Here is a 27,500-nt window from a genome sequence, read left to right on the forward strand (position 1 = left end):
CAGACTGAATCACTGACAGGAGAATAAAAATGACTGACTATTGGTCTGAAGTGAAGAAAATCAGTTTAATGACTGAGACTGCACACACACACACACACACACACACACACACACACACACACACACACACACACACACACACCATCTGCTTTAGATTAGCCTGTTGATGTTTCCCATGACCTCTCCCTTCTAGTTCACATCTGAACACAGCAGCTCCTCTCCTGTTGGTTTGTTTCATTCAGTTTTATTATTCTGATTGTTTTATTGTATTATTGTTTTATTATTGTTTTTAGATCTTTAGAGTTTCTCCTGCTGGATTAACAAACATTCAAACGTTGGACGATCTCTTATTTAAACACAGTCAGTCTGTGAGAAGAAGATGTGGACCGATGTAATCAACCTAAAGTTCAGAGGTTTGTCCGTCCCCATCTCATCATTTACTAAATGAACATCATGCTGTATTGAAGAAGACTTGAAACTAGAGATTGAGACCATAAACTCATGTTTACAATGTTTACTGAGGGAATAAATCAAGAGAGAAGTAGAGTCATTTTCTCATAGACTTCTATACAACCAGAGGAGTCGCCCCCTGGTGGTCAGGAGAGAGAATGCAGCTTTAACACTCTTCAGAACCAGAGGTTTGTCTCCTGATTAAAGCAGTTTATTCCCCACAGAGCTACATCGACCAATCAGATGACCTGTTTCCTCTGAGGTCAGAGGTCATCCTTTGTCTCAGAGTTAAAGCAGAGAGGAAACCGTCTCATGAGAACCACAGAGATCCATCAGCCTGATCGGATCCTCTCATTATTGAGACACTACGCTGCATTCTATTGGTGGAACAGAGAGGATGAATAATCAATAACTTCATCACCAGCAGGTGTGGCTGCAGTATTGATTATCAGATTAGCCGTACGTTGTTAGCTCAGTGATGCTAGTTGAGGTCAACAAGGAAGTGACACAAACTGCAGTCCATCAAACGACCACTAGAGGCTCCACCGGAGAGTCAGACCTCATACACCTCAATGTTGAGAAGAAGAAACACGTTTACAGACTTTGGCCGTTTCTCAATCAGTGAACTTCTCTGTACTTGTGTCCTCCTGAACTTGTGAAACGTCATCTAGCGGCCCAGGTACTGTTCCAATACACAAGTTCATTCAGCCAAGTACGGTCCAGATACCCGGATGTGTCCTCGCTCCGCCCATTATATCGAGGATGCATCGGAGGAGACTTGTGTGGACTTTGGACAGCCAAGTATCCCAGAATGCATTTCACCAGCCAAGTCTCCCAGAATGCATTTCACCAGCAAACAAGAGCCGACAGCAGCGGAGACGGCTCACAACTGTCAGTTATAACTGTCTAAATACTGCTGCTGTTGTGTAACGGAATTTAGTTTTAACATTTTTTTAAGCGAGAATGTAGTTGTTAAGACTTAAAATATGAGGTCAATTTATCAAGATAGAGCCTGTTTGAAAAAAGCGCCGACGATATATATATATAGATAGAGAGATATGAGAGGTCCAGAGAGGAGATATATATATATATAGATATGAGGACCAGAGAGGAGACCGGGCGGTGGTGCTCATGCAGCCCGCTGACAGCAGCCTGATCTCGGCTAGGCCTCTCCAGATGTGCCGCTGGCTCCGGTGTCTCTGTGGTTGTGGTTGCAGATGTAACACAAAACATAACACAAAACATATACATATATATATATATATATATATATATATATATATATATAAACATATATATATATATATATAAACATATACATATTAATATTTTAATATTTTCTAAATGAAAACGAAAAAAGGCAGGGTTGTGTTTTATATCATATTTCGTTTTATTGTCAATATATATGACTGAAGATAACCGGAGTAGGCGGGACCGACGAGCTGAGTTGGTGACGTCGTGACGTTGGTGACGTCATCGAGTTCGCTGCTGTTCCAATTGCAAAATGACGTAATGACGTCATGACGTACTGCGTCCTCCCGTCCTCGGGAGTTTGTACTCCCGAGTCGAACTATCCAAGTATGAACTTGCAAGTTTGCAAGTCCATACTTGACCATACTTGGTATTGAGAAACGGCCTTTATAACAGAAGACAAAGTAACATCAGAGCTTCCTGTGTTAAAGCTGCATTCTCTCTGCTGTCCACCAGGGGGCGACTCCTCTGGTTGTATAGAAGTCTATGAGAAAATGACTCTACTTCTCTCTTGATTTATTCCCTCAGTAAACATTGTAAACATGAGTTTATGGTCTCAATCTCTAGTTTCAAGTCTTCTTCAATACAGCATGATGTTCATTTAGTAAATGATGCTCCATTTAGAGTCAAACAGACCATAAAGCAGGGGATGCTGGGTAATATTGTTCATGCAACTCTTTGAGTGACTGATGGTTGATGTCATGCCCGCTAGCAGCTAGCAGCTAGCTGTTTGCTATCAGATGTGTGCTTTGTGGGGCATAACGTTGACATTAATGCACAAACTGAAGGAGCTGATAGGATTGAATTTCACTTTAGTTTTAACAAATCAATCAACGTATTGATTGAAGAAGTCTGAGCTTCAGTCTTTGTGTTGGGTGAAATATTATTACATTCGTATGTTACCAACGGGACAAACCAGCAACCGGAGCACCGAGACCACAGGGTTAACGTTAGCATACCTCAGGGTAGCATCATGTCGCTACTTAGCCTAGCTTGTTAGCCTGGTTAGCCTTAGCTAGCTTCCAGCTCAGTGTTTCAGAACCCTCTTGGTGACGTCAGAGCCTCCGTCCATGTGTCACAGCGTTCATATGGTTTCTCTTGTGATGACGCTGTTTGACAGAATGATGAAGATGATGAAGGTTACGTAACGTGATCGTCTGAACATCTGCTTCATCCACTGGAGACCAAACATCTGTCACATCTGTAAAGCTTGGTCAGCGTGATGTGATGTCTGAACGGATCCCTCTGATGTTCTGATGTGGGAGTCCTGCTTGTTTATACCAGTGTGTGTGTGTGTGTGTGTGTGTGTGTGTGTGTGTGTGTGTGTGTGTGTGTGTGTGTGTGTGTGTGTGTCTGTGTGTGTGTGTGTGTGTGTGTGTGTGTGTGTGTGTGTGTGTGTGTGTGTGTGTCTGTGTGTGTGTGTCTGTGTGTGTGTGTGTGTGTGTGTGTGTGTGTGTGTGTGTGTGTGTGTGTGTGTGTGTCTGTGTGTGTGTGTGTGTCTGTGTGTGTGTGTGTGTGTGTGTGTGTGTCTGTGTGTGTGTGTCTGTGTGTGAGTGTGTGTGTGTGTGTGTCTGTGTGTGTGTGTGTGTGTGTGTGTGTGTGTGTGTGTGTGTCTGTGTGTGTGTGTGTCTGTGTGTGTGTGTGTGTGTGTGTGTGTGTGTGTGTGTGTGTGTGTGTGTGTGTGTGTGTGTGTCTGTGTGTGTGTGTGTGTGTGTGTGTAGGCTGTTTTTACAATCAGCGTATTTCATACAGGAAATGATCACATCCTGTCCGTCTGTTATTTATAATGCTGATTTTTTTTTTTATTTTATTTTTTAATTGCTTATTGTTACTTATGTATGAACCATGTATGATCCATGTATGAACCATGAATGATCCATAAAACATGATCCATGTATGATCCATGTATGATCCATGTATGATCCATGTATGAACCATGTATGATCCATGTATGAACCATGTATGAACCATGTATGATCCATGTATGATCCATGTATGAACCATGTATGATCCATGTATGAACCATGTATGGTCCATGTATGAACCATGTATGATCCATGTATGATCCATGTATGATCCATGTATGATCCATGTATGATCCATGTATGAACCATGTATGATCCATGTATGATCCAGTGGTCCAACACGGACCGTGTGGGCGTGGCCTGCATGTCATGTGATCAGCAGTCTGCCCTCCCCCCGCAGGCCCCTCCCCCTCCAGTCCCAGTCTGCTGCCTGAGGGTGTGTGTGTGGAGGCCTGTTCTCCGCGTCACCAGCAGGGGGCGCTGGAGGCCGACGCGCCGCTGAGCTCCGCCCCGGGCCCCGCCTCCCTGCAGGGAGGGGCGGGGCCGCCGGAGACCCCAACAACACCACCGAGGAAGAGCAGGCCCAAACCCCAGGGTGACCACTTTATTTACTTTATTTACTTTATTTACTTTATTCACATTTATTTACTTTATTTACTTTATTCACATTCATTTACTTTATTCACATTTATTTACTTTATTTACTTTATTTACTTTATTTACATTTATTTACACGTTTATTTACTTTATTCACATTTATTTACTTTATTCACATTTATTTACTTTATTCACATTTATTTACTTTATTTACTTTATTCATTTATTTACTTTATTTACATTTATTTACTTTATTCACATTTATTTACTTTATTCACATTTATTTACTTTATTCATTTATTTATTTACTTTATTCACATTTATTCACATTTATTTACTTTATTCACATTTATTTACTTTATTTACTTTATTTACTTTATTCACATTTATTTACTTTATTCACATTTATTTACTTTATTCACATTTATTTACTTTATTCACATTTATTTACTTTATTCACATTTATTTACTTTATTTACTTTATTCACATTTATTTACTTTATTCACATTTATTTACTTTATTCACATTCCAATGATGACGTGTGTCTGCTGTAATGAACGCTTGATGACGTATTGATCCCGTCACAGTCCCCCGAAGCCCCCACCTCCAGCAGCAGGCGGGGGTGCTGAGGCCCCGCCCCCGGGCTCCAGACAAGCCCCTCCCCCCGCCATGCAGGCCCCTCCCCGTGGACCCCCGGGGGCCGGGCCCCGCCCACCCGGGGGACGGCACCGCCTCCCCCACCTGCGTGCTGTCACTCATCGAGAAGTTTGAGCGGTGAGTTCTGATTGGTCAGAGGAGGAGTGACGTCATCATTAAAGGCTTCTATGACATGTAACGTGTGTGTGTGTGTGTGTGTGTGTGTGTGTGTGTGTGTGTGTGTGTGTAGTGAGCAGATCATCGTGGTTCCTGACATCAGCGGGGGCTCTGTGTCTCCGCCCCCGACCCCCCCGCCTCCTCCCGACCTTCATCACCTCCGTCATCTTCTTCACCCGCCCCCCCACCGGAGGAGGAGCCGCCCTCTGAGCTGAAAGGTCCCGATGACGTCACAGTGGGGGTGAGGGGGAGGAGGGAGACGGTGGCCATGACGACGATGATGATGACGATGATGAAGAGCTGGCGGCGGCGTGTCGAGACGACCTCCATCAGAAGCGTCTCTCCATGGAGTCGGGTTACAGCGCCTCAGAGAAGCACCTGGAGGAGGATGCCGTTGCCGTGGAGATGAGGGAGCAGCCGCCGCTGCTCGACCAATCAGAGCTGCCCTCGGAGCGTCTGTCCCTCCCCTCCTCGCAGACGGAAGGGAAGCTGGCCAATCGGGACAGCGGCATCGACAGCATCAGCTCTCCGTCGCACAGCGAGGAGCTCTGCTTCGCCGGCGTGGACGACGGGGGCGTGGCCTACCCCTGTAGCCCCGCCCTCCTGCCCCGCCTCTCCAGCTCCTCCTCGTACGCGGGGGAGGGAGGGGAGGAGGGAGAGGCACGGACGGGCGGGGCCAGGAGGAGGAGGGAGTTCTCTGAGGAGGGAGACAGCGACCTGGAGGAGGAGGAGGCAGAGCTTACGCTGGTGCTGCCCCCCCCCAAAACAGACAGACAGGACTCTGCTGAGGTGAGACAGGAAGTGAGAGAAAGGAGACAACAGCTCCCCCTACAGGCCTGTTCACACCTGGTGACATCATCAGGTCCACATGTCCTCATTAAGCTCCGCCTCCTCCTCTATTTCTTCTTCTTCTTTTATTGGTTGAGAAACAGGAAGTCCATCTCTGCGTCCCGCGGTTACAACCAGAAGTGATGTCATGTTTATTTATAGATGAGCGGAGAAGTTAGATCTGGTCATGTGATCACTGAGACGCATGTGGACCAGCTATGAACGGCCTTAGATCACATGACACAACCACCCATTCATTCATAATGTCAACAAACATCACATGACTCCTGAAGGAGGACGGTGGCCTGTGAAGGACACAAAGTGGTAGTAATAGTAGTATTAGTAGAACTAGTAGTAGTATTAGTAGAACTAGTGGTAGTAGAACTAGTAGTAGTATTAGTAGTATTAGTAGAACTAGTGGTAGTACTAGTATTTGTAGAACTAGTAGTAGTAGTAATAGTAGCATTAGTAGAACTGTGGCGTAGTGGAGAGCAAGGTAGTTCTCCAATCAGAGGGTCGGTGGTTCGATACCCGGCTTCAGCAGTCGATGTGTCCTTGGGCAAGACACTTAACCCCAAGTTGCTCCTGAAGGCCATCGGTGTGGACTGATGATGAATGTTAGTTAGAGTCTGATGGTGGCACCTTGATGGTAGCCTGTCATCAGTGTGTGAATGGGTGAATGATATGTAACATACTACTGACTGTAAGTCGCTTTGGAGAAAAGCCTCTGCTACATGACTGTAATGTAATGTAAATGTAATGTAACTAGGAGTAGTATTAGTAGATTAGTAGTAGTAGTAGTAGTAGAACTAGTAGTATTAGTAGAACTAGTAGTAGTACTAGTATTAGTAGAACTAGTAGTAGTAGTATTAGTAGAACTAGTAGTAGTAGTAGTAATAGTAGTATTGGTAGAACTATTAGTAGTAGTAGTATTAGTAGAACTAGTAGTAGTAGTATTAGTAGAACTAGTAGTAGTAGTATTGTTATTATCATTATTATATGACATCAGAACTGATAGAATGTAAACGCCAGATTCACTTGATCCTTGTTTGATTTGGTTCTCTGTCTCTCTCTCTGTCTGTCTCTCTACCTGTCTGTCTCTCTACCTGTCTCTCTACCTGTCTGTCTCTCTGTCTGTCTCTCTACCTGTCTCTCTACCTGTCTGTCTCTCTACCTGTCTGTCTCTCTGTCTGTCTGTCTCTCTGTCTGTCTCTCTACCTGTCTGTCTCTCTGACTGTCCAGCTGTCTGTTCAGCAGAGGGTCTTCAACATAGCCAACGAGCTGCTGCACACAGAGACTGGCTACGTCTCTAAGCTCCACCTCCTGGACCAGGTGAGTCACCTGACATCTGGTTTCCTGGTTCTGATCTGGTCTCAGGAGCGACCCGGTTCAGATCAGGATGAAAACAGGTAGAGAAGATGAAGAACAGGTCACCTGACATGAAGGAACAACGCTGTGACATCATTAAATACATTCAGTAGAGGTTCAGTAGCTAGCGTAGCATAAACGTGCTAATGCTAACATACTCTGCTAATAAGTAGATCTCCTTCATCACCTGTGAGTGACCTGTCTCACTGACACACAACGTTTAACAGGACGAGCTCCAGAGACCAGAGAGTCTACGATGTGATTGGACAGTCCGTGTTTAAGGGGCGGGGCTTAGAGAGGGGACAGTTGGATGAACCTACATCAGATAGATCAGCTGACCATAGGACACACCTGGTTGCCATGGCAGCCCCTCAGTGTTGACTCCTCCCTCTCCTCCTGCAGGTGTTCTGTGCTCGTCTCCTGGAGGAGGCCCGGTCTCGCTCCTCCTTCCCCTGTGACGTGGTCCAGGGGATCTTCTCCAACATCTGCTCCATCTACTGCTTCCATCAGCAGTTCCTCCTGCCAGCACTGCAGAAACGCATGGAGGAGTGGTGAGAGCTCCTCCTCCTCCTCCCCCTCCCCCTCCTCTTCATCTCCTCCTCCTCCTCATCCTCCTCCTCTCCTTCCTCCTCTGTGTCCACAGGGACTCTAACCCACGGATCGGTGACATCCTGCAGAAGCTCGCTCCGTTCCTGAAGATGTACGGAGAGTACGTGAAGAACTTTGACCGAGCGATGGAGCTGGTGAACATCTGGATGGAGAGGTCGTCTCAGTTCAAGAGCATCATCCAGGAGATCCAGGTGTGTGTGTGTGTGTGTATCTGATGTATGTATGTGTGTGTGTTGATGTGTGTATCTGATGTGTGTGTGTGTGTGTGTGTGTGTGTGTGTGTGTGTGTGTGTGTGTGTGTGTGTGTGTGTGTGTATCTGTATGTGTGTGTGTTGATGTGTGTGTGTGTGATGTGTGTGTGTGTGTGTGTTCAGAGGGAGGAGCGCTGTGGGAATCTCACTCTGCAGCATCACATGTTGGAGCCGGTTCAGAGGATTCCTCGCTACGAGCTGCTGCTCAAAGATTATCTGCACCGCCTGCCAGAGGAAGCCCCGGACCACCGGGACGCCCAGAGTACGTAAAACAAACACACACGTGACGAGGACCCAGAGCGCATCATTCATGTCTAAGGACGCGTTCTTTAAAAGGCTCTGAAGGACACATGTGGTCATGTGATCCTGTGATCATGTGATCTTGTGAACATGTGATCTTGTGAACATGTGATCATGTGATCTTGTGATCATGTGATCCTGTGATCATGTGATCTTGTGAACATGTGATCATGTGATCCTGTGATCATGTGATCATGTGATCCTGTGATCAAGTGATCTTGTGATCTTGTGATCATGTGATCCTGGGATCTTGTGATCATGTGATTCTCATCTCTCTGCAGAGTCTCTGGAGTTGATCGCCACAGCAGCAGAACACTCCAACGCTGCCATCAAGAAGATGGTGAGACACACCTGTCTCTACCTGTCTCTACCTGTCTCTGTCTCTACCTGTCTGTGTCTCTACCTGTCTCTGTCTCTACCTGTCTCTACCTGTACCTGTCTGTGTCTCAACCTGTCTCTACCTGTACCTGTCTGTGTCTCAACCTGTCTGTGTCTCTACCTGTCTCTGTCTCTACCTGTCTCTACCTGTACCTGTCTCTGTCTCTACCTGTCTCTACCTGTACCTGTCTGTGTCTCAACCTGTCTGTGTCTCTACCTGTCTCTGTCTCTACCTGTCTCTACCTGTACCTGTCTCTGTCTTTACCTGTCTGTGTCTCTACCTGTCTCTACCTGTACCTGTCTCTGTCTCTACCTGTCTGTGTCTCTACCTGTCTGTGTCTCTACCTGTACCTGTCTCTGTCTCTACCTGTCTCTACCTGTACCTGTCTCTGTCTCTACCTGTCTCTACCTGTCTGTGTCTCTACCTTTCTCTGTCTGTGTCTCTACCTGTTTCTGTCTGTGTCTCTACCTGTTTCTACCTGTCTGTGTCTCTACCTGTTTCTACCTGTCTGTGTCTCTACCTGTTTCTACCTGTCTCTGTCTCTACCTGTTTCTACCTGTCTGTGTCTCTACCTGTTTCTACCTGTCTGTGACTCTACCTGTTTCTACCTGTCTCTGTCTCTACCTGTTTCTACCTGTCTGTGTCTCTACCTGTTTCTACCTGTCTCTGTCTCTACCTGTTTCTACCTGTCTGTGTCTCTACCTGTTTCTACCTGTCTCTGTCTCTACCTGTTTCTACCTGTCTGTGACTCTACCTGTTTCTACCTGTCTCTGTCTCTACCTGTTTCTACCTTCTGTGACTCTGTTTCTACCTGTCTGTGACTCTACCTGTCTCTGTCTCTACCTGTCTGTGACTCTACCTGTTTCTACCTGTCTCTGTCTCTACCTGTTTCTACCTGTCTGTGACTCTACCTGTTTCTACCTGTCTCTGTCTCTACCTGTTTCTCTACCTGTCTACCTGTCTCTGTCTCTACCTGTTTCTACCTGTCTGTGACTCTACCTGTTTCTACCTGTCTCTGTCTCTACCTGTTTCTACCTGTCTGTGACTCTACCTGTTTCTACCTGTCTCTGTCTCTACCTGTTTCTACCTGTCTGTGTCTCTACCTGTTTCTACCTGTCTGTGACTCTACCTGTTTCTACCTGTCTGTGTCTCTACCTGTCTGTGTCTCTACCTGTCCTGTCTGTGACTCTACCTGTCTGTGACTCTACCTGTCTGTGTCTGGGTCAGGACCGGATGAGGAAGTTGTTGAAGGTGTACGAGTTGTTGGGAGGAGAAGAAGACATCGTGAACCCGACAAACGAGCTGATTAGAGAAGGACACATCCTGAAGCTGTCCAACAAGAACGGGACCACGCAGGACCGATACCTCATACTGGTACTCTACTGGGTTCTACTGGGTTCTACTGTGTCCTACTCTAGTATCATAGTACTCTACTGTGTTCTACTCTAGTATCATAGTACTCTACTGTGTTCTACTCTAGTATCATAGTACTCTACTGTGTTCTACTAGTATCATAGTACTCTACTGTGTTCTACTCTAGTATCATAGTACTCTACTGTGTTCTACTCTAGTATCATAGTACTCTACTGTGTTCTACTCTAGTATCATAGTACTCTACTGTGTCCTCCTGACGTCTGTCTGTCTCTCTGCAGTTTAATGACAGGTTGCTTTACTGCGTCCCGAAGCTGCGTCTGATTGGTCAGAAGTACGGCGTCCGTGCTCGCATCGATGTGGACGGGATGGAGGTGAGACAGCATCAGCTGATTAAAACTGCCTCTCTCCCCGTGCACCTGTCTGACACTCTGTTTACCTGTCTGTCTCTGTCAATTCTCTGTCCCCTTGTATCACTGTCCATCGGTCCATGTGTTCACCTGTCTCACTCTCTGTCTACTTGTTACGCTGTCTGTCTGTTCCACTGTCTCACTCTATGCGTCCGCCTGTCTCTTTGTCTGTTCACCTGTCTCACTCTCTGCTAACCTGTCTTTCTCTCTCTGTTAAGCTGAAGGAGACCAGCAGTGTTGCAGGATCCAGGACGTTCCTGGTGTCTGGAAAACAGAGATCACTGGAGCTGCAGGCCAGGTACAGACAGACAGACAGACAGACAGACAGACAGACAGACAGACAGACAGACAGACAGACAGACACTAGGAGTCTCACATACGTTTTGTGTCTCTGCAGGACGGAGGAGGAGAAAAAAGACTGGATTCAGGTAAACACTCACCTGGCTGCAGTCATGATGTACTCCAGTACCCTGTGACATCACTGGTGGTTGTGGTTGCACATTGTGAATGTGTCTGTGGTGTCTCTGAAGTACTTCCTGAGCAGGTGTGTCAAATTAAAAGCATCACATAGTGAGGTCTCAGGCTTTTAATGTGAAACTCGTGTCTTCAGGCCATCCAGGCGACCATCCAGAGACACGAGACGACGATGGAGAGCTTCAGACATCTCACCTGTTCTCTGAGAGAAGACGAGTCCACTCCGCCTCACTCCCCGGTAACAGCTGGTCACATGACATGTCAGACACGACCATGAGGTCAGAGGTTTGGGTTAGAGACCAGACTGAACATCTGGAAGCTTCAGAAGCTTAAAGGAACACCTCACCTGAACATCAGCTCCTCAGCTGTGACCTTTAATGTCTCCACGCAGAAACTACTGACACCCACATGTTGAGGAACTGATGTACAGGTGGTTATTATGGGATGTAGGGTTCAAAATATATATATATATAGAACTGAAAGTAAAGTAAAGAAGTGACGGTTAACTTTAACTTATGGTCTCTCTGCTCCCTCTCTGCTATGTATGTCTGTCTGTATGTCTGTGTGTCTGTCTGTCCTCCTGTCTGTCTGTCCTGCTGTCTGTCCTGCTGTCTGTCTGTCTCTCTGTCCATCCTCCTGTCTGTCCTGCTGTCTGTCTCTCAGAGCTGTGTGGAACTCGGAAAACGAGCTCCGACTCCCATCAGAGAGAAAGAAGTGACTCTGTGTATGAAATGTCAGGAACCGTTCAACTCCATCACCAAGAGACGACACCACTGTAAAGCCTGTGGACACGTAGGTTATCAATATCTACTAATCAATGGTCAATAACACCACTGTAAAGCCTGTACTACATCTCAGAGGCACACATTGTACTTCTTGTTCGTTGTCTCCAGGTGGTTTGTGGGAAATGTTCAGAGTTTCGTGCTCGTCTTTCATACGACAACAACCGCACCAACCGGGTGTGTGTGGACTGCTACGCCATGCTGGTGGGGGCGTCGCCTTCACCCGCCACGCTGAGCAGCAGCACCCACAGGAGACGCTCCATCCTGGAGGTTAGTGTGACATCACTGTGACATCACCATGATTGTGTTGTTTTCCAATACGTTATGATATAACTGATACTACAGATAAACTCTCTCCTTCTCTCTCGTTGCCATAGAAACAGGCATCCCTGGCAGCAGAGCACAGTGTGATCTGTAGTTTCCTTCACCACATGGAGAAAGGAGGTGGGCGGGGCTGGCAGAAGGCCTGGTTCGTCATCCCTGAGAATGAGCCGCTGGTGCTCTACATCTACGGAGCTCCACAGGTACGTCTACAAGATGTGTGATGAGGAGGACAAGAGGAGGTGTGAGGGGGTTTGAGGAGGTTTGATAGGGGTTGAGGAAAACTTGAGGTGTGAGGGGGTTTGAGGAGGTGTGATGGGATTAGAGGAGAATTTGAGGATGTGTGATGGGGTTTGAGGAGGTGTGATGGGATTAGAGGAGAACTTGAGGAGGTGTGATGGGGTTAGAAGAGAACTTGAGGATGTGTGATGGGTTTGAGGAGGTTTGATGGGGTTAGAGGAGAACCTGAGGAGGTGTGATGGGGTTTGAGGAGAACTTGAGGAGGTTTGATAGGGTTAGAGGAGGTTTGATGGGGTTTGAGGAGGTGTGAGGAATACTTGAGGAGGTGTGAGGGGGTGTGATGGAGTTAGAGGAGAACTTGAGGAGGTGTGATGGGGTTAGAGGAGAACCTGAGGAGGTGTGATGGGTTTTAGGAGGTTTGATGGGGTTAGAGGAGAACCTGAGGAGGTGTGATGGGGTTTGAGGAGAACTTGAGGAGGTTTGATAGGGTTAGAGGAGGTTTGATGGGGTTTGAGGAGGTGTGAGGGGGTTTGAGGAGAACCTGAGGAGGTGTGATGGGGTTTGAGGAGGTTTGATGGGGTTAGAGGAGAACCTGAGGAGGTGTGATGGGGTTTGAGGAGAACTTGAGGAGGTTTGATAGGGTTAGAGGAGGTTTGATGGGGTTTGAGGAGGTGTGAGGGGGTTTGAGGAGGTTTAAGGAGGTTTGAGGAGGTTTGATGGGGTTAGAGGAGAACCTGAGGAGGTGTGATGGGGTTTGAGGAGGTCTGATGGGGTTTGAGGAGATTTGATGGAGTTAGAGGAGAACTTGAGGAGGTTTGATAAGGTTAGAGGAGGTTTGATGGGGTTTGAGGAGGTGTGAGGGGGTTTGAGGAGGTTTAAGGAGGTTTGAGGAGGTTTGAGGGGGTTTGAGGAGGTTTGATGGGGTTAGAGGAGAACCTGAGGAGGTGTGATGGGGTTTTAGGAGGTTTGATGGGGTTAGAGGAGAACCTGAGGAGGTGTGATGGGGTTTTAGGAGGTTTGATGGGGTTAGAGGAGAACCTGAGGAGGTGTGATGGGGTTTGAGGAGGTGTGATGGGGTTTGAGGAGAACTTGAGGAGGTTTGATAGGGTTAGAGGAGGTTTGATGGGGTTTGAGGAGGTGTGATGTGGTTTGAGGAGAACTTGAGGAGGTTTGATAGGGTTAGAGGAGGTTTGATGGGGTTTGAGGAGGTGTGAGGGGGTTTGAGGAGGTTTAAGGAGGTTTGAGGAGGTTTGAGGGGGTTTGAGGAGGTTTGATGGGGTTAGAGGAGAACCTGAGGAGGTGTGATGGGGTTTGAGGAGATTTGATGGAGTTAGAGGAGAACTTGAGGAGGTTTGATAGGGTTAGAGAAGAACTTGGGGAGGTGTGATGGGTTTGAGGAGGTTTGAGGAGGTTTGAGGGGGTTTGAGGAGGTTTGAGGGGGTTTGAGGAGATTCGAGGGGGTTTGAGGAGGTGTGATGGGGTTTGATGGGGTTTGAGGAGAACTTGAGGAGGTTTCAGGAGGTTTGAGGGGGTTTGAGGAGGTGTAATGGGGTTTGAGGACGGTTTTTGGAGGACACGATGTTTAGTCATAAAATATTTTAAATATTTATTCATTCATATATATATATATATACACACATATATGTGTCTATATTACCCATGATGCACTGTGAGGAAACAGAACTGTATTGATGGTCTCTCCAGGACGTGAAGGCTCAGCGCAGCATTCCTCTGATTGGCTTCGAGGTCGCTCTTCCTGAGTCATGTGACCGGCTGGAGCGACGCAACGCCTTCAAGATCTCCCAGAGTCACCTGACCCTGTACTTCTGTGCCGAGGGGGAGGAGCTACAGCGGCGATGGATGGACGTCCTGCTGAGGGCCGGGCGGGGGGAGGAGCCTCAGGTCCACCGGCCAATCGTTGAGAGTGTGGAGGAAGAGGGGGAGGAGCTGGCAGCGGAGGAGGAGAACACGTGATCCTATTGGACGAGGAAGGATGACGACGATGAAGATCCGTCTCTATGGAAACCTTTAAAAAACCAGTACACTGATGTTCAACACACACACACACACACACACTGCATGACTGCCCCTCGCTGTCAGACACAAGATGGCGTCTCTCTCTTCTTCACCTTGTTTTCTTTTCTCCTGCGCTGTGACGCAGCGAGGTGGGCGGAGCTTCTTCTCACAGGAAACAGTCAGTTTGGTCCTAAACACTACAGTACCCATAAGCCTCAGCTGCGGTTCCCCTGGAGACACCTCCACCATCCATCAGCAGTAAGAAGCTCTCTGATTGGACGTTTCCTGGAACATGAAGCTGCTGTGAGGAACATCTCAGTCTTCAAATATGAATCTGACCCGAGCGTCGCAATCTGATTGAACGATGAAGAACCTCTCAGTTTAAGCAGGAAGTGGTTCTGTTTGTCAGCGTGACCTCTGACCCACCGTCTGCTTCCTGTTGTCTCCATGTTGTTTAAGAGAACGTTGCCGTCTGACGTACATCTGCTGTTTTGATTAACCGTCTAATATCAACGATGTCATGTGACCTGGACCAGGACTGATGAAGTCCTGGTCCCTGACAGACCTGTGACGACGTCAACAACTCGATGAAACTACGAGCTTCTTCAACGGATTAAAGGAGATCGTGTTGGACAGACCTCTACTTGATTCCTCCTGTTTTTAAAGGTTTATGGTTTCCTGAAAACAGGAAGTAGCAAGGATGAAAACACGGAAGAAGAAAAACACCGACGTGTCCTCTTTAAATAATCTTAGGAGACGTTTTAATGATATTTCCTCTGAAGAAGAATCTTTATAAACCTCACTGCTGCTGTCTGACCGCCACACCTGTCTGGAGGGAAACTACGTCTCCCAGCAGCCTCTGCTCCATCAGACCTGAAGCCACACCGCCGTCTGCTGGTGGAGTCTGGTACTGAGGGTTTTTATACAGTCCTGAAGACGTCTTTAGTTGATTTACTTATTATTAACATATTTATTTATTTTTATGTTTCGTTTTCAGAGTTCAAACTGACTTTTTGGAATCACAAAATTATTCATTTCACAAAAACAAGTTTTTGACAAGAAAAGTCCAAATAAGACAAAAAAGACTTCAGAATGTTCTCGAACCTCGAAGAGTTCGAATCATTTTAACTTTCATTTAAACGTTGGGTTGTTTGTTTGAGGTTAAAAAAGTAACAAAGAAACAACTGTGATATAACAGAAACCCTCAGATGAAGATGATGATGAAGATGGTGATGAAGATGGTGATGATGGTGATGATGATGAAGATGGTGGTTTTGCTCTTTGGACTTGGATGTAAAAAGTCCATCAAGTCTCTGGACGGAGACTTGAGGAGGACTTGAACAGGATCCAGACTGTAAACGGGTCCGATGGACTCTGTTTAAATGAATCCAGCGATTAGACGGAGCCGATTCAACCCAAACCCAAAAGAAAAGACTGTAGATGTTTTTATCACGTCACTTCCAGTGGTCCAATATTTCTCCCTCCATCTCTATAAACATCTTTTGGACAAAGTGTTTTGATAGTGAAAATATTATTGATATTATTATCGTTCTTCTGATGAAATGATGTTTCTGTGTTTATGAGTCTGGGTTGTGTTTGATGTTTGCTTGATGCAAGTTGATGCAAGAAGAAAACAAAGAGTAAAGATTTTGTAAATATAATTTATTCTCCCATGACCTCCTCGGTCATGTGACTATGTAAAGGTCAAAGGTTAATCGCTATCCCTCCACACAGCCAGAGCCCATCAGACTGTTTGTGTTTCAGCGGCGGCCATGTTGACTCCACAGTTTAGATTATCGGCTAACAGGGTGAAGCTAAAAGGAACAATCTGACGTTTTAGCTAATCCTCTTGTTGTCTGTCAGATACATACGTATATATATATATATATATATATATATATATATATATATATATATATATATATATATATATATAAATACATGTATATATATATATATATATACGTATATATATATAAATACATATATATATATATATATGTGTATATAAATACATATATATATGTGTATATAAATACATATATATATATATGTGTATATAAATACATATATATATATATGTGTATATAAATACATATATATATATAAATACATATATATATATATGTATATAAATACATATATATATATATATATATATGTATATAAATACATATATATATATATATGTATATATAATACATATATATATGTGTGTATATAAATATATATATATATATATGTGTATATAAATAATATATATATATATATATATATATATATACACGTTTGCCCCTGACTCCAGTCTTCGTGCTAAACTAGGCCAGCAGTGTATCCCGGCTTAAAGCCTTGGTGCTATGCTAAGACAGCTGTTTACTTTGCAGCCCTCTTTTAATTTAGCTAAGCTAGCAGGTAACCCCGGCTTCCGGCATTTGTGCTATGCTAAACTAGCAGTTTCTCCCTGCCTGTAGTGTTTGTGCTAAGCTAAGCTAGCAGTTCCCCCTGCCCTCCAGTCCTTGTGCTAAGCTAGGCTAGCAGTTTCCCCCGGCTAGCAATTTTTGTGCAAAGCTAGGCTAGCAGTTTCCCCTTACCTCCAGAGTTTATGCTAAGCTAAGCTAGCAGTTTACCCCAGCTTCCAGCCTTCGTGCTATGCTAAGCTAGCAGTTTCCCTTGCTGCAGTCTTTTAACTTAGCTAGGCTAGCAGTTTTCCCCTGCTTTCAGTCTTTGTGCTAAGCTAGGCTAACCCATGCTGAACACAGAGATGACACTCTAAAATGCTTTATAAACGGGATTGTTTAACCCTTTGAGCTCCTCCTTTCCCCCGCTCCGTCATTAACATGGTGCTCAGTCTGGTCGTGGTTCTGGTTGTCACCGTGGTTCTTCAGTGTTTAGGCTGGTGTCGACGGTCCTCCCTCACTGGGAACGGAAGGACAGGACCAGTACCTCAGCCTTATAGTTCCCCTCACCAGGGGTCTCCATCTGGTGAAAAACATTTAAATCTCAATCTGAGTGACTTTAGCAGACTGGTTCCAGCCAGTCCGGACCGGTTCTCACTGGTTCTGACCCGTGTGTGATGATGATACAGTTGACTGTGTGTTGTATCGGTCCAGTGTGCAATTTCTCTTCATGTGCCAAAGCACGTTTTCATAACTATACAGTACTCCGTATGAAGAGCTAGTGAAGTTGATGGCTAATATATCAGATTATGTTTTTAGGTATTTCCTGTTGTTACTTTGGGCTGGATACCAGTTTATAGCCAGTGACAGTCTCTCAAACCAGTTAATAGCCAGTGACAGTCTCTCAAACCAGTTTGAGCCGGTTACACCCAGAGATGAACATGAGATTATTACACAAATGAGATTGTTTTTGGAGCATTTATTCCAATGTTTGCACAGATGTGTGGGACTGCTACTGCAAGCTAGCTCTAGCTCGGGGCTAGCTCTCCAGATGACTCACAAACCATGCTAAATAAATATGATAAAATTAAAAACAAACTGGCAATTTATATTTCATTCATTCCAGAAGTTTGGACTCCCATGAACATGAGATTATTACACAAATGAGATTGTTTTAAGAGTATTTATTCAAATGTTTGCACAGATGTGAGCGCCAGCTAATCCAAGCTAGCTGTAGCTCGGAGGCTAGCTCTCCAGATGACCCACAAACCACACTAAATAATAAATACTCATTCCAGAAGTCTGGACTCATGATAGTTGAAGCTGTGACCACGTTAGCTAAACGTTTACAAGTGACCTGTCACGCTTGTTAGCAACGTGCTAATCCATTAGCTTTTTATGTGAAGACGAGCTAATTTTAGCTAAACGTTGCAAGCAGACCAGTTTATCCTGTTTATGATCGTCAGCTAGCTAACAACTTCACTTTGAGTTATTGAGAGGACTCACATATATTTAGAGAAATGAGTTCCATCAAGAACCACAAATGATCCGTGGTCATAAAGATGCTGGGAGCTAGCGGCTACAGGGCTAGCTATCATTAACATCACAAAAGACTGTTTCCTGAGTCAAACGTCACCAAAGTTTCTTGACACTAAAGATGTGCATGACTCTGTGTTTGTGAGTGAATCGGCTGATCGTAGCGATGACTTTGAAGTGAAGGAACTTGAAACGTGCCGCGGCCTCTTTTCTACTCTCAACCCGTCGGTGTGTGAAGAGCATTTAAGCTTTTTATAGTCCAGCCCTGTAGTTTTTTATAACTTTCCATTTCGGCCTAAAGACTCCGGTTTGTCTCCAGATATGACCTCCAGATATGACCTCCAGATATGACCTCCAGTTAACGCCGACGTTAACCAGTGAAATCAGCTTTTAATCGGTTTATTTACAGCCAGATAGAACCAGATAGAACCAGTTAGAACAGTTCCATCTGGTTCTATCTGGTTCTACCGTCAGAGTATTCTGCCTTACGGTGTCTCACTTTTATTGAACCTTTTTTGTGCCAAATCAGACGACTCGCTCGCTGCCGGTGGTTTTGTATTTATGTCTTTTTTAATCCAAAGTCTTATTATTATTATTATTATTATCATGTTGTTTTTTTACTTCCTGCCCTGATATGAACTGACGGTCACGGTGTTATGGACTGTTATTGGCTGCTGTTACCACGGAGACCGTCACAGAGATGAAACTAAACATGTTATCTGTACACGTCACCAAATACACTGACCGTTACCGTAGCAACCGCTGGACTGTAGTCACCGTGACAACAGCGTCCCGTCATCTCTCTCCGGGTGTAACAGCAGCATGGCTGTGTGATCTTCTCCCTGTTGTACATTTGGTATCTTGGTATTATTGATTATTGAGTATTGATTGATTGATTGCAGGTAATTGGTTAGTGGCCGGCCACTGCCTTCCATCCTGTTTCCCCATCCTGCCCTTCTGTTTCCCATCATGCACTTCTGTAATAAAAATACAATGACAAAGTTACTGAGGTTATAAATTAAATAAAAACATAAAAACTGACCAAATGACTACTGGAAGTACTTTTACTACTACTAAAACTACCATTATTACTACTACTACTATTACTACTTCTACTACTACTACTATTTCTACTACTAGTACTACCATTATTACTACTACTACTACTACTACTAGTACTACCATTATTACTACTACTACTTCTACTACTACTACTACTACTACTACTACTACTACTACTACTACTACTACTACTACTACTATTACTACTTTTACTACTACTATTACTACTACTATCTCTACTACTACTTCTACTACTACTATTACTACTACTATCTCTACTACTACTATTACTACTTTTACTACTACTAAAACTACCATTATGAGTGACTGATGGCTGCCTCTTCCAGCAGCTCCTGCTCAAAAAGCTCAAAAGCTTTTTCCTTTAAATTGTGTTTTTTTGTTACTTTCTGTTACTTTCTTTTACTTATTTAATTGTTGTAAACACTAGTGCACCATGGCAGCGAGACACGTAGAGTTTCACGTGGTCTACCTGCAGTTTTTTGCACTTTTCACCTCCGTGCCCGGAGTCTCAGCCCGCAGCCATGGCCCCCATTGTTTACAGCAGGGGTCACTAAGGGTCAGCAGGGGTCACTAAGGGTCAGCAGGGGTCACTAAGGGTCAGCTGTTAGCGCTCCGGGACACGGCGCTGCTGCTGCCGGAGGAGAGACCCGAGGTTCCCCGTGAGCTGAGGAGGAGGAGACGTTTCAAACCCGTCCTCCCCTCCATCATCATGGGAAACGTACGGTCTCTCCCCAACAAGATCAGCAAGCTATCAGCACTGACTCGCCATCAGAGGGAATACCGGGAGTGTGACGTCATGGTGTTCACGTCAGAGGGAGTACCGGGAGTGTGACGTCATGGTGTTCACAGAGACATGGCTCACGGAGCTGACTCCGGACACCAACGCTGCACTGGACGGGTTCCGCATCATCCGGGCAGACAGGACAACGGAGAGCGGTAAGAGGAAGGGAGGAGGCCTGGCAGTGTTTGTGAATGATAGATGGTGTAACTCTGTGTTAATGATAGATGGTGTAACTCTGTGTTAATGATAGATGGTGTAACTCTGTGTTAATGATAGATGGTGTAACTCTGTGTTTGTGAATGATAGATGGTGTAACTCTGTGTTAATGATAGATGGTGTAACTCTGTGTTAATGATAGATGGTGTAACTCTGTGTTAATGATAGATGGTGTAACTCTGTGTTAATGATAGATGGTGTAACTCTGTGTTTGTTAATGATAGATGGTGTAACTCTGTGTTAATGATAGATGGTGTAACTCTGTTAATGATAGATGGTGTAACTCTGTGTTTGTGAATGATAGATGGTGTAACCCAGTGTTTGTTAATGATAGATGGTGTAACTCTGTGTTAATGATAGATGGTGTAACTCTGTGTTAATGATAGATGGTGTAACTCTGTGTTTGTGAATGATAGATGGTGTAACCCAGTGTTTGTTAATGATAGATGGTGTAACTCTGTGTTAATGATAGATGGTGTAACTCTGTTAATGATAGATGGTGTAACTCTGTGTTTGTTAATGATAGATGGTGTAACTCTGTGTTTGTTAATGGTGTAACTCTGTGTTTGTGAATGATAGATGGTGTAACCCAGTGTTTGTTAATGATAGATGGTGTAACTCTGTGTTAATGATAGATGGTGTAACTCTGTGTTTGTGAATGATAGATGGTGTAACTCTGTGTTAATGATAGATGGTGTAACTCTGTTAATGATAGATGGTGTAACTCTGTTAATGATAGATGGTGTAACTCTGTGTTTGTTAATGATAGATGGTGTAACCCAGTGTTTGTTAATGATAGATGGTGTAACTCTGTGTTTGTTAATGATAGATGGTGTAACTCTGTGTTAATGAGACTCCAACAACCTACAGCACACAGCCCCCTTCCCCCAACTTGTCCCTCTCAATTAACCAGGTGAGAAAAGAACTGAAGAGAATAAAGGTGAGGAAGGCCACGGGTCCGGACGGCATCAGCTCAAGGCTCCTCAGATCCTGCGCAGACCAGCTGTGCAGGATAGTGGAGCACATCTTCAACTTGAGCTTGAAGCTGGGGAGGGTACCACAGCTATGGAAGACGTCCTGCGTGGTACCAGTCCCAAAGACCCCGGGGGCCAAGGACTTCAGCAGCTTCAGGCCGGTGGCATTAACATCCCACCTGATGAAGACCCTGGAGCGGCTGGTCCTTGTGCACCTCCGCCCCCTGGTGATCTCATCTTTGGACCCACTTCAGTTCGCCTACCAACCTGGCATCGGGGTGGATGACGCTGTCATCTACCTGCTACACAGACGCCTCTCTCACCTGGAAAAGGCTGGAAGCACTGTGAGAGTCGTGTTCTTCGACTTCTCCAGTGCCTTCAACACCATCCAGCCTTTGCTTCTGAGGGACAAGCTGGAGCAGACCGGGGTGGACCACCACCTCACTGCGTGGATCCTGGACTACCTCACCAACCGTCCACAGTATGTGAGGATACGGGAGTGTGAGTCAGACCTGGTGTCCTGCAGCACGGGGGCCCCACAAGGAACCGTTCTGGCTCCATTCCTCTTCTCCATCTACACATCAGACTTCACATACAACTCTGCTACCTGCCACCTGCAAAAGTTCTCTGATGACTCTGCAATCGTCACCTCATCTCCGCCGGTGATGAGAGGGAATACAGAGAACTGAACCAGGACTTCATAGGATGGTGCCGGCGGAACCGCCTCCAGATCAACTCTGGTAAAACCAAAGAGCTGGTGGTGGACTTCCGCCGGGGAAAACACTGTCCTCCAGAACCAGTGAACATCCAGGGACAGGACATTGAGATTGTGAGATCTTATAAGTACCTGGGTGTTCACTTGAACAATAAACTGGACTGGACTAATCATTCAAATTCACTTTATAAAAAGGGTCAGAGCAGACTCTATCTGCTGAGGAGACTGAGGTCCTTTGGAGTGCAGGGAGACCTCCTGAAGACCTTTTTCAACTCTGTGGTGGCATCAGCCATCTTCTATGCAGTGGTCTGCTGGAGCAGCAGCATCTCAGCAGCAGACAAGAAGAGACTGAACAAGCTTGTCAGGAAGGCCAGCAGTGTGCTGGGTGTCCACTGGATACGGTGGAGGTGGTGGGAGACAGGAGGGTGATGGCCAAGCTGTCATCCCTGATGAACAACACCTCCCACCCCATGCAGGACACCCTGGCAGCTCTGTGCAGCTCCTTCACCCCCGGAGAGGTACTGCAGGTCCTTCATTCTGCTTCACCCCCGGTGGTGAAGGAGAGGTACTGCAGGTCCTTCATTCACCCCCGGTGGTGAAGGAGAGGTACTGCAGGTCCTTCATTCACCCCCGGTGGTGAAGGAGCGGTACTGGTGGTGGTGAAGGAGAGGTACTGCAGGTCCTTCATTCACCCCGGTGGTGAAGGAGAGGTACTGCAGGTCCTTCATTCACCCCCGGTGGTGAAGGAGAGGTACTGCAGGTCCTTCATTCACCCCCGGTGGTGAAGGAGAGGTACTGCAGGTCCTTCATTCACCCCCGGTGGTGAAGGAGAGGTACTGCAGGTCCTTCATTCACCCCCCGGTGGTGAAGGAGAGGTACTGCAGGTCCTTCATTCACCCCCGGTGGTGAAGGAAGGAGAGGTACTGCAGGTCCTTCATTCACCCCGGTGGTGAAGGAGAGGTACTGCAGGTCCTTCATTCACCCCGGTGGTGAAGGAGGTGGTGAGGTACTGCAGGTCCTTCATTCACCCCCGGTGGTGAAGGAGAGGTACTGCAGGTCCTTCATTCACCCCCGGTGGTGAAGGAGAGGTACTGCAGGTCCTTCATTCAGCCCCGGTGGTGAAGGAGAGGTACTAGGTCCTTCATTCACCCCCGCTGCAGGTCCTTCATTCACCCCCGGTGGTGAAGGAGAGGTACTGCAGGTCCTTCCTTCCTGCTGCTGTCAGGCTGCACAACCAGCTCTGCTCCCAGCAGACCACATGACACATGACAATAAAAACCTGTGCAATATATTACACATTACACTGTGCAATAATAGTTAAAAAAGTTAAAATAGTTTTTTTTGTCTGTCTGTAAATATAATATTTCAGTTATTGTTGTTTTTCTACTGTTTTTTGTTTTTATTGCTTATTTATAATACTTTTTTATCTTGTCTTCTTCTACTATGTCTCTTGTGTGCACTTTACTCTCTGATGCTGTAAGCCTGCACATTTCCCCGCTGCGGGACTAATAAAGGATTATCTTATCTTATCTTATCTTATTATTACTACTTCTACTACTACTACTACTACTACTATCTCTACTACTACTAATACCATTATTACTACTGCTACTGCTTTCAAGGATTCAAGAATCACTTATCGTTATATTTATATTGTTATAGAATATTTATATTTATGAGTAAAACATGACAGAAGTTTATTCCTGTGGAGACTTTTTCATATTTGCATCTTGATATCTTTGAAGCAACATTAAATATACATTCTATAAAAGATGACTAGTAACTAAGTACATTTAGTCTAGTACTTAAGAACAACTTCAGGGTACTTTACTTGAGTATTTCCATATTCTGGTACTTTCTACTTCTCCTCCACTAAAGAGTAAATATTGTACTTTTAACTGCAGTTATGTGACAGTTACTTTATTAAATATGAAAATATGATGTTGCAGATTAAACTGCACATTATTTAAAATAATTCCACTCAACCTTTATTATTGTTATTATTATTACTATTATTATTGTTATTATTATTTGTATTACTATTATTGTTATTATTATTATTTGTATTGTTATTATTACTATTATTATTACTACTATTATTATTATTGTTATTATTATTACTATTATTATTATTATTATTACTACTACTATTATTGTTATTATTATTTCTACTATTATTATTGTTATTATTATTACTATTTTTATTATTGTTATTATTACTACTATTATTATTATTATTGTTATTATTATTACTATTATTATTGTTATTATTAGTAGTAGTAGTAGTTAGTAGTAGTAGTAGTAGTAAGGTTTAATATTAATATTATAATTGTTGTTGTTGTTGTAGTTCATGATTATATTCATTTTCTTTATTTTGTTTAAATAAACTTTTAAATTGAGGACTCGAGCTTCGTGTCTGTGACGTCACCCCGTGCTGATGTGCTTTGGTAATGACGCCCCGCCCCCCGCCCCTTACCGGCCCTCTGATTGGACAGCTCTCCTCTCAGTCTGAACTCGGCCCATCGGCTGACGTCATCTCGGATTTCCCCGCCACTTTCACTTCCCGTAACAGAACACAAACAAACAAGATGGCGGCTCCTCGCAGCAGCAGCTCATTGGTTTTCAGCGAATGAAGCCGCTGTCCTATTGGCGGGTAGTGAGCAGCTCAGCAGCTGATTGGTCCGGGGAGATCAGTCCAGGCGCTAAGCCCCGCCTCCTGCCGAACAGAAACAGTGATAGAAAATAGAAGTGATTTCCTGCATTTAACCATCCCGGAGGAGCAGTGGGCTGCAATGAAGCGCCCGGGGAGCAACTTGGGGTTAGGTGTCTCGCTCAAGGACACCTCGGCATGTTGCCGGTAGAGGGGTTTGAACCACCAACCTTGAAAACAGAACAGTCTTTAATATGCCGTTTATTATTATATATATATATATTATATCATATTATATCATATTATATCATATTATATCATATATTATATCATATATTATATCATATATTATATCATATCATATATTATATTATATCATATATATATCATATTATATTATATTATATCATATTATATTATATATATTATATTATATCATATTATATCATATTATATCATATATATATTATATTATATCATATATTATATTATATTATATCATATATCATATTATATTATATCATATCATATATTATATATATATATTATATTATTATATATATATTATATTATATTATCATATATTATATTATATTATATCATATATATATATATTATATATATATATCATATTATATCATATATTATATTATATTATATTATATATATATATATATATATATTATATTATATATATATCATATTATATATATATCATATATTATATCATATATATATTATATTATATCATATATCATATTATATTATATATTATATCATATATCATATTATATTATATCATATTATATTATATCATATATTATATTATATCATATATCATATGATATCATATATATTATATCATATTATATTATATCATATATCATATTATATCATATATATATCATATCATATTATCATATTATATTATATCATATTATATTATATCATATCATATTATATCATATATATATATTATATTATATCATATATTATATTATATATATATCATATCATATTATATCATATATTATATTATATTATATCATATCATATTATATCATATCATATTATATTATATTATATCATATTATATCATATCATATTATATTATATTATATCATATTATATCATATCATATTATATCATATTATATCATATTATATTATATCATATTATATTATATCATATATTATATCATATCATATTATATCATATCATATTATATCATATTATATCATATCATATTATATCATATCATATTATATCATATCATATTATATCATATTATATTATATCATATCATATCATATTATATTATATTAAATATGAAGTTAATCCTCATAACTGTTGTTTTATTCTTCAGTCAACTGTCTGATCTGTGTGATGAAGATCTGTGCTCACAGCTGCTCCGCACACACACACAGACAGCCTGCCTGTGTGTGTGTCTGTAGTGTGTCTGTAGTCTGTAGTGTGTCTGTATTGTGTCTGTAGTGCATCTGTAGTGCGTCTGTAGTGCGTCTGTAGTGCGTCTGTAGTGTGACTGTAGTGTGACTGTAGTGTGTCTGTAGTCTGTATTGTGTCTGTAGTGTGTCTGTATTGTGTATGTAGTGTGTCTGTAGTCTGTCTGTAGTGTGTCTGTAGTGTGTCTGTGGTCTGTAGTGTGTCTGTATTCTGTAGTGTGACTGTAGTCTGTATTGTGTCTGTAGTGTGTCTGTAGTATGTCTGTAATGTGTCTGTAGTGTGTCTGTAGTGTGTCTGTAGTGTGTCTGTAGTGTGTAGTGTGTAGTGTGTAGTCTGTAGTGTGTAGTCTGTAGTGTGTAGTGTGTAGTGTGTAGTCTGTAGTGTGTAGTGTGTAGTGTGTAGTCTGTAGTGTGTAGTGTGTAGTCTGTAGTGTGTAGTCTGTAGTGTGTAGTATGTAGTCTGTAGTGTGTAGTGTGTCTGTAGTGTGTAGTGTGTAGTCTGTAGTGTGTAGTGTGTAGTGTGTAGTGTGTAGTCTGTAGTGTGTAGTCTGTAGTGTGTAGTGTGTAGTCTGTAGTGTGTAGTCTGTAGTGTGTAGTGTGTAGTCTGTAGTGTGTAGTGTGTAGTGTGTAGTCTGTAGTCTGTAGTCTGTAGTGTGTAGTGTGTAGTCTGTAGTGTGTAGTGTGTAGTCTGTAGTGTGTAGTCTGTAGTGTGTAGTGTGTAGTGTGTAGTGTGTAGTCTGTAGTGTGTAGTCTGTAGTGTGTAGTGTGTAGTGTGTAGTGTGTAGTCTGTAGTGTGTAGTGTGTAGTGTGTAGTCTGTAGTGTGTAGTCTGTAGTGTGTAGTGTGTAGTCTGTAGTGTGTAGTGTAGTGTGTAGTAGTCTGTAGTGTGTATGTAGTGTGTGTGTAGTATGTAGTGTGTATGTAGTATGTAGTGTGTATGTAGTGTGTAGTGTGTAGTGTGTAGTCTGTAGTGTGTAGTCTGTAGTGTGTAGTGTGTAGTGTGTAGTGTGTAGTGTGTAGTGTGTAGTGTGTAGTCTGTAGTGTGTAGTGTGTAGTGTGTAGTGTGTAGTCTGTAGTGTGTGGTGTGTGGTGTGTAGTGTGTAGTCTGTAGTCTGTAGTCTGTAGTGTGTAGTCTGTAGTCTGTAGTGTGTAGTCTGTAGTGTGTAGTGTGTAGTGTGTAGTCTGTAGTGTGTAGTGTGTAGTGTGTAGTGTGTAGTGTGTAGTGTGTAGTCTGTAGTGTGTAGTGTGTAGTGTGTAGTGTGTAGTCTGTAGTGTGTAGTGTGTAGTGTGTAGTGTGTAGTGTGTAGTGTGTAGTGTGTAGTGTGTAGTGTGTAGTGTGTAGTGTGTAGTGTGTAGTGTGTAGTCTGTAGTGTGTAGTGTGTAGTGTGTAGTCTGTAGTGTGTAGTCTGTAGTGTGTAGTC

At 43.5% G+C, this 27,500-nt stretch overlaps 1 protein-coding gene across 1 annotated transcript in view; it reads left to right on the top strand.

The window, feature by feature from the left end:
• The window catches only part of fgd1 (FYVE, RhoGEF and PH domain containing 1), an 18,634-nt gene extending 4,033 nt beyond the window's left edge, over positions 1 to 14,601 (top strand). Inside the window, 19 exon segments of the mRNA XM_054609512.1 lie at positions 3,907 to 4,101; positions 4,692 to 4,878; positions 4,991 to 5,031; positions 5,034 to 5,150; positions 5,153 to 5,706; positions 6,988 to 7,077; positions 7,516 to 7,664; positions 7,757 to 7,913; positions 8,097 to 8,235; positions 8,555 to 8,613; positions 9,880 to 10,026; positions 10,305 to 10,397; positions 10,652 to 10,731; positions 10,831 to 10,861; positions 11,044 to 11,145; positions 11,571 to 11,699; positions 11,801 to 11,959; positions 12,067 to 12,213; positions 13,955 to 14,601. Coding sequence (XP_054465487.1) covers positions 3,907 to 4,101; positions 4,692 to 4,878; positions 4,991 to 5,031; positions 5,034 to 5,150; positions 5,153 to 5,706; positions 6,988 to 7,077; positions 7,516 to 7,664; positions 7,757 to 7,913; positions 8,097 to 8,235; positions 8,555 to 8,613; positions 9,880 to 10,026; positions 10,305 to 10,397; positions 10,652 to 10,731; positions 10,831 to 10,861; positions 11,044 to 11,145; positions 11,571 to 11,699; positions 11,801 to 11,959; positions 12,067 to 12,213; positions 13,955 to 14,224 — 2,846 coding nt within the window. The 3' untranslated portion in view covers positions 14,225 to 14,601.
• The last annotated feature ends 12,899 nt before the right edge of the window (positions 14,602 to 27,500 follow it).

Source organism: Anoplopoma fimbria, chromosome 12 (assembly GCF_027596085.1).
Source record: "Anoplopoma fimbria isolate UVic2021 breed Golden Eagle Sablefish chromosome 12, Afim_UVic_2022, whole genome shotgun sequence".
Lineage (NCBI taxonomy): Eukaryota > Metazoa > Chordata > Actinopteri > Perciformes > Anoplopomatidae > Anoplopoma > Anoplopoma fimbria.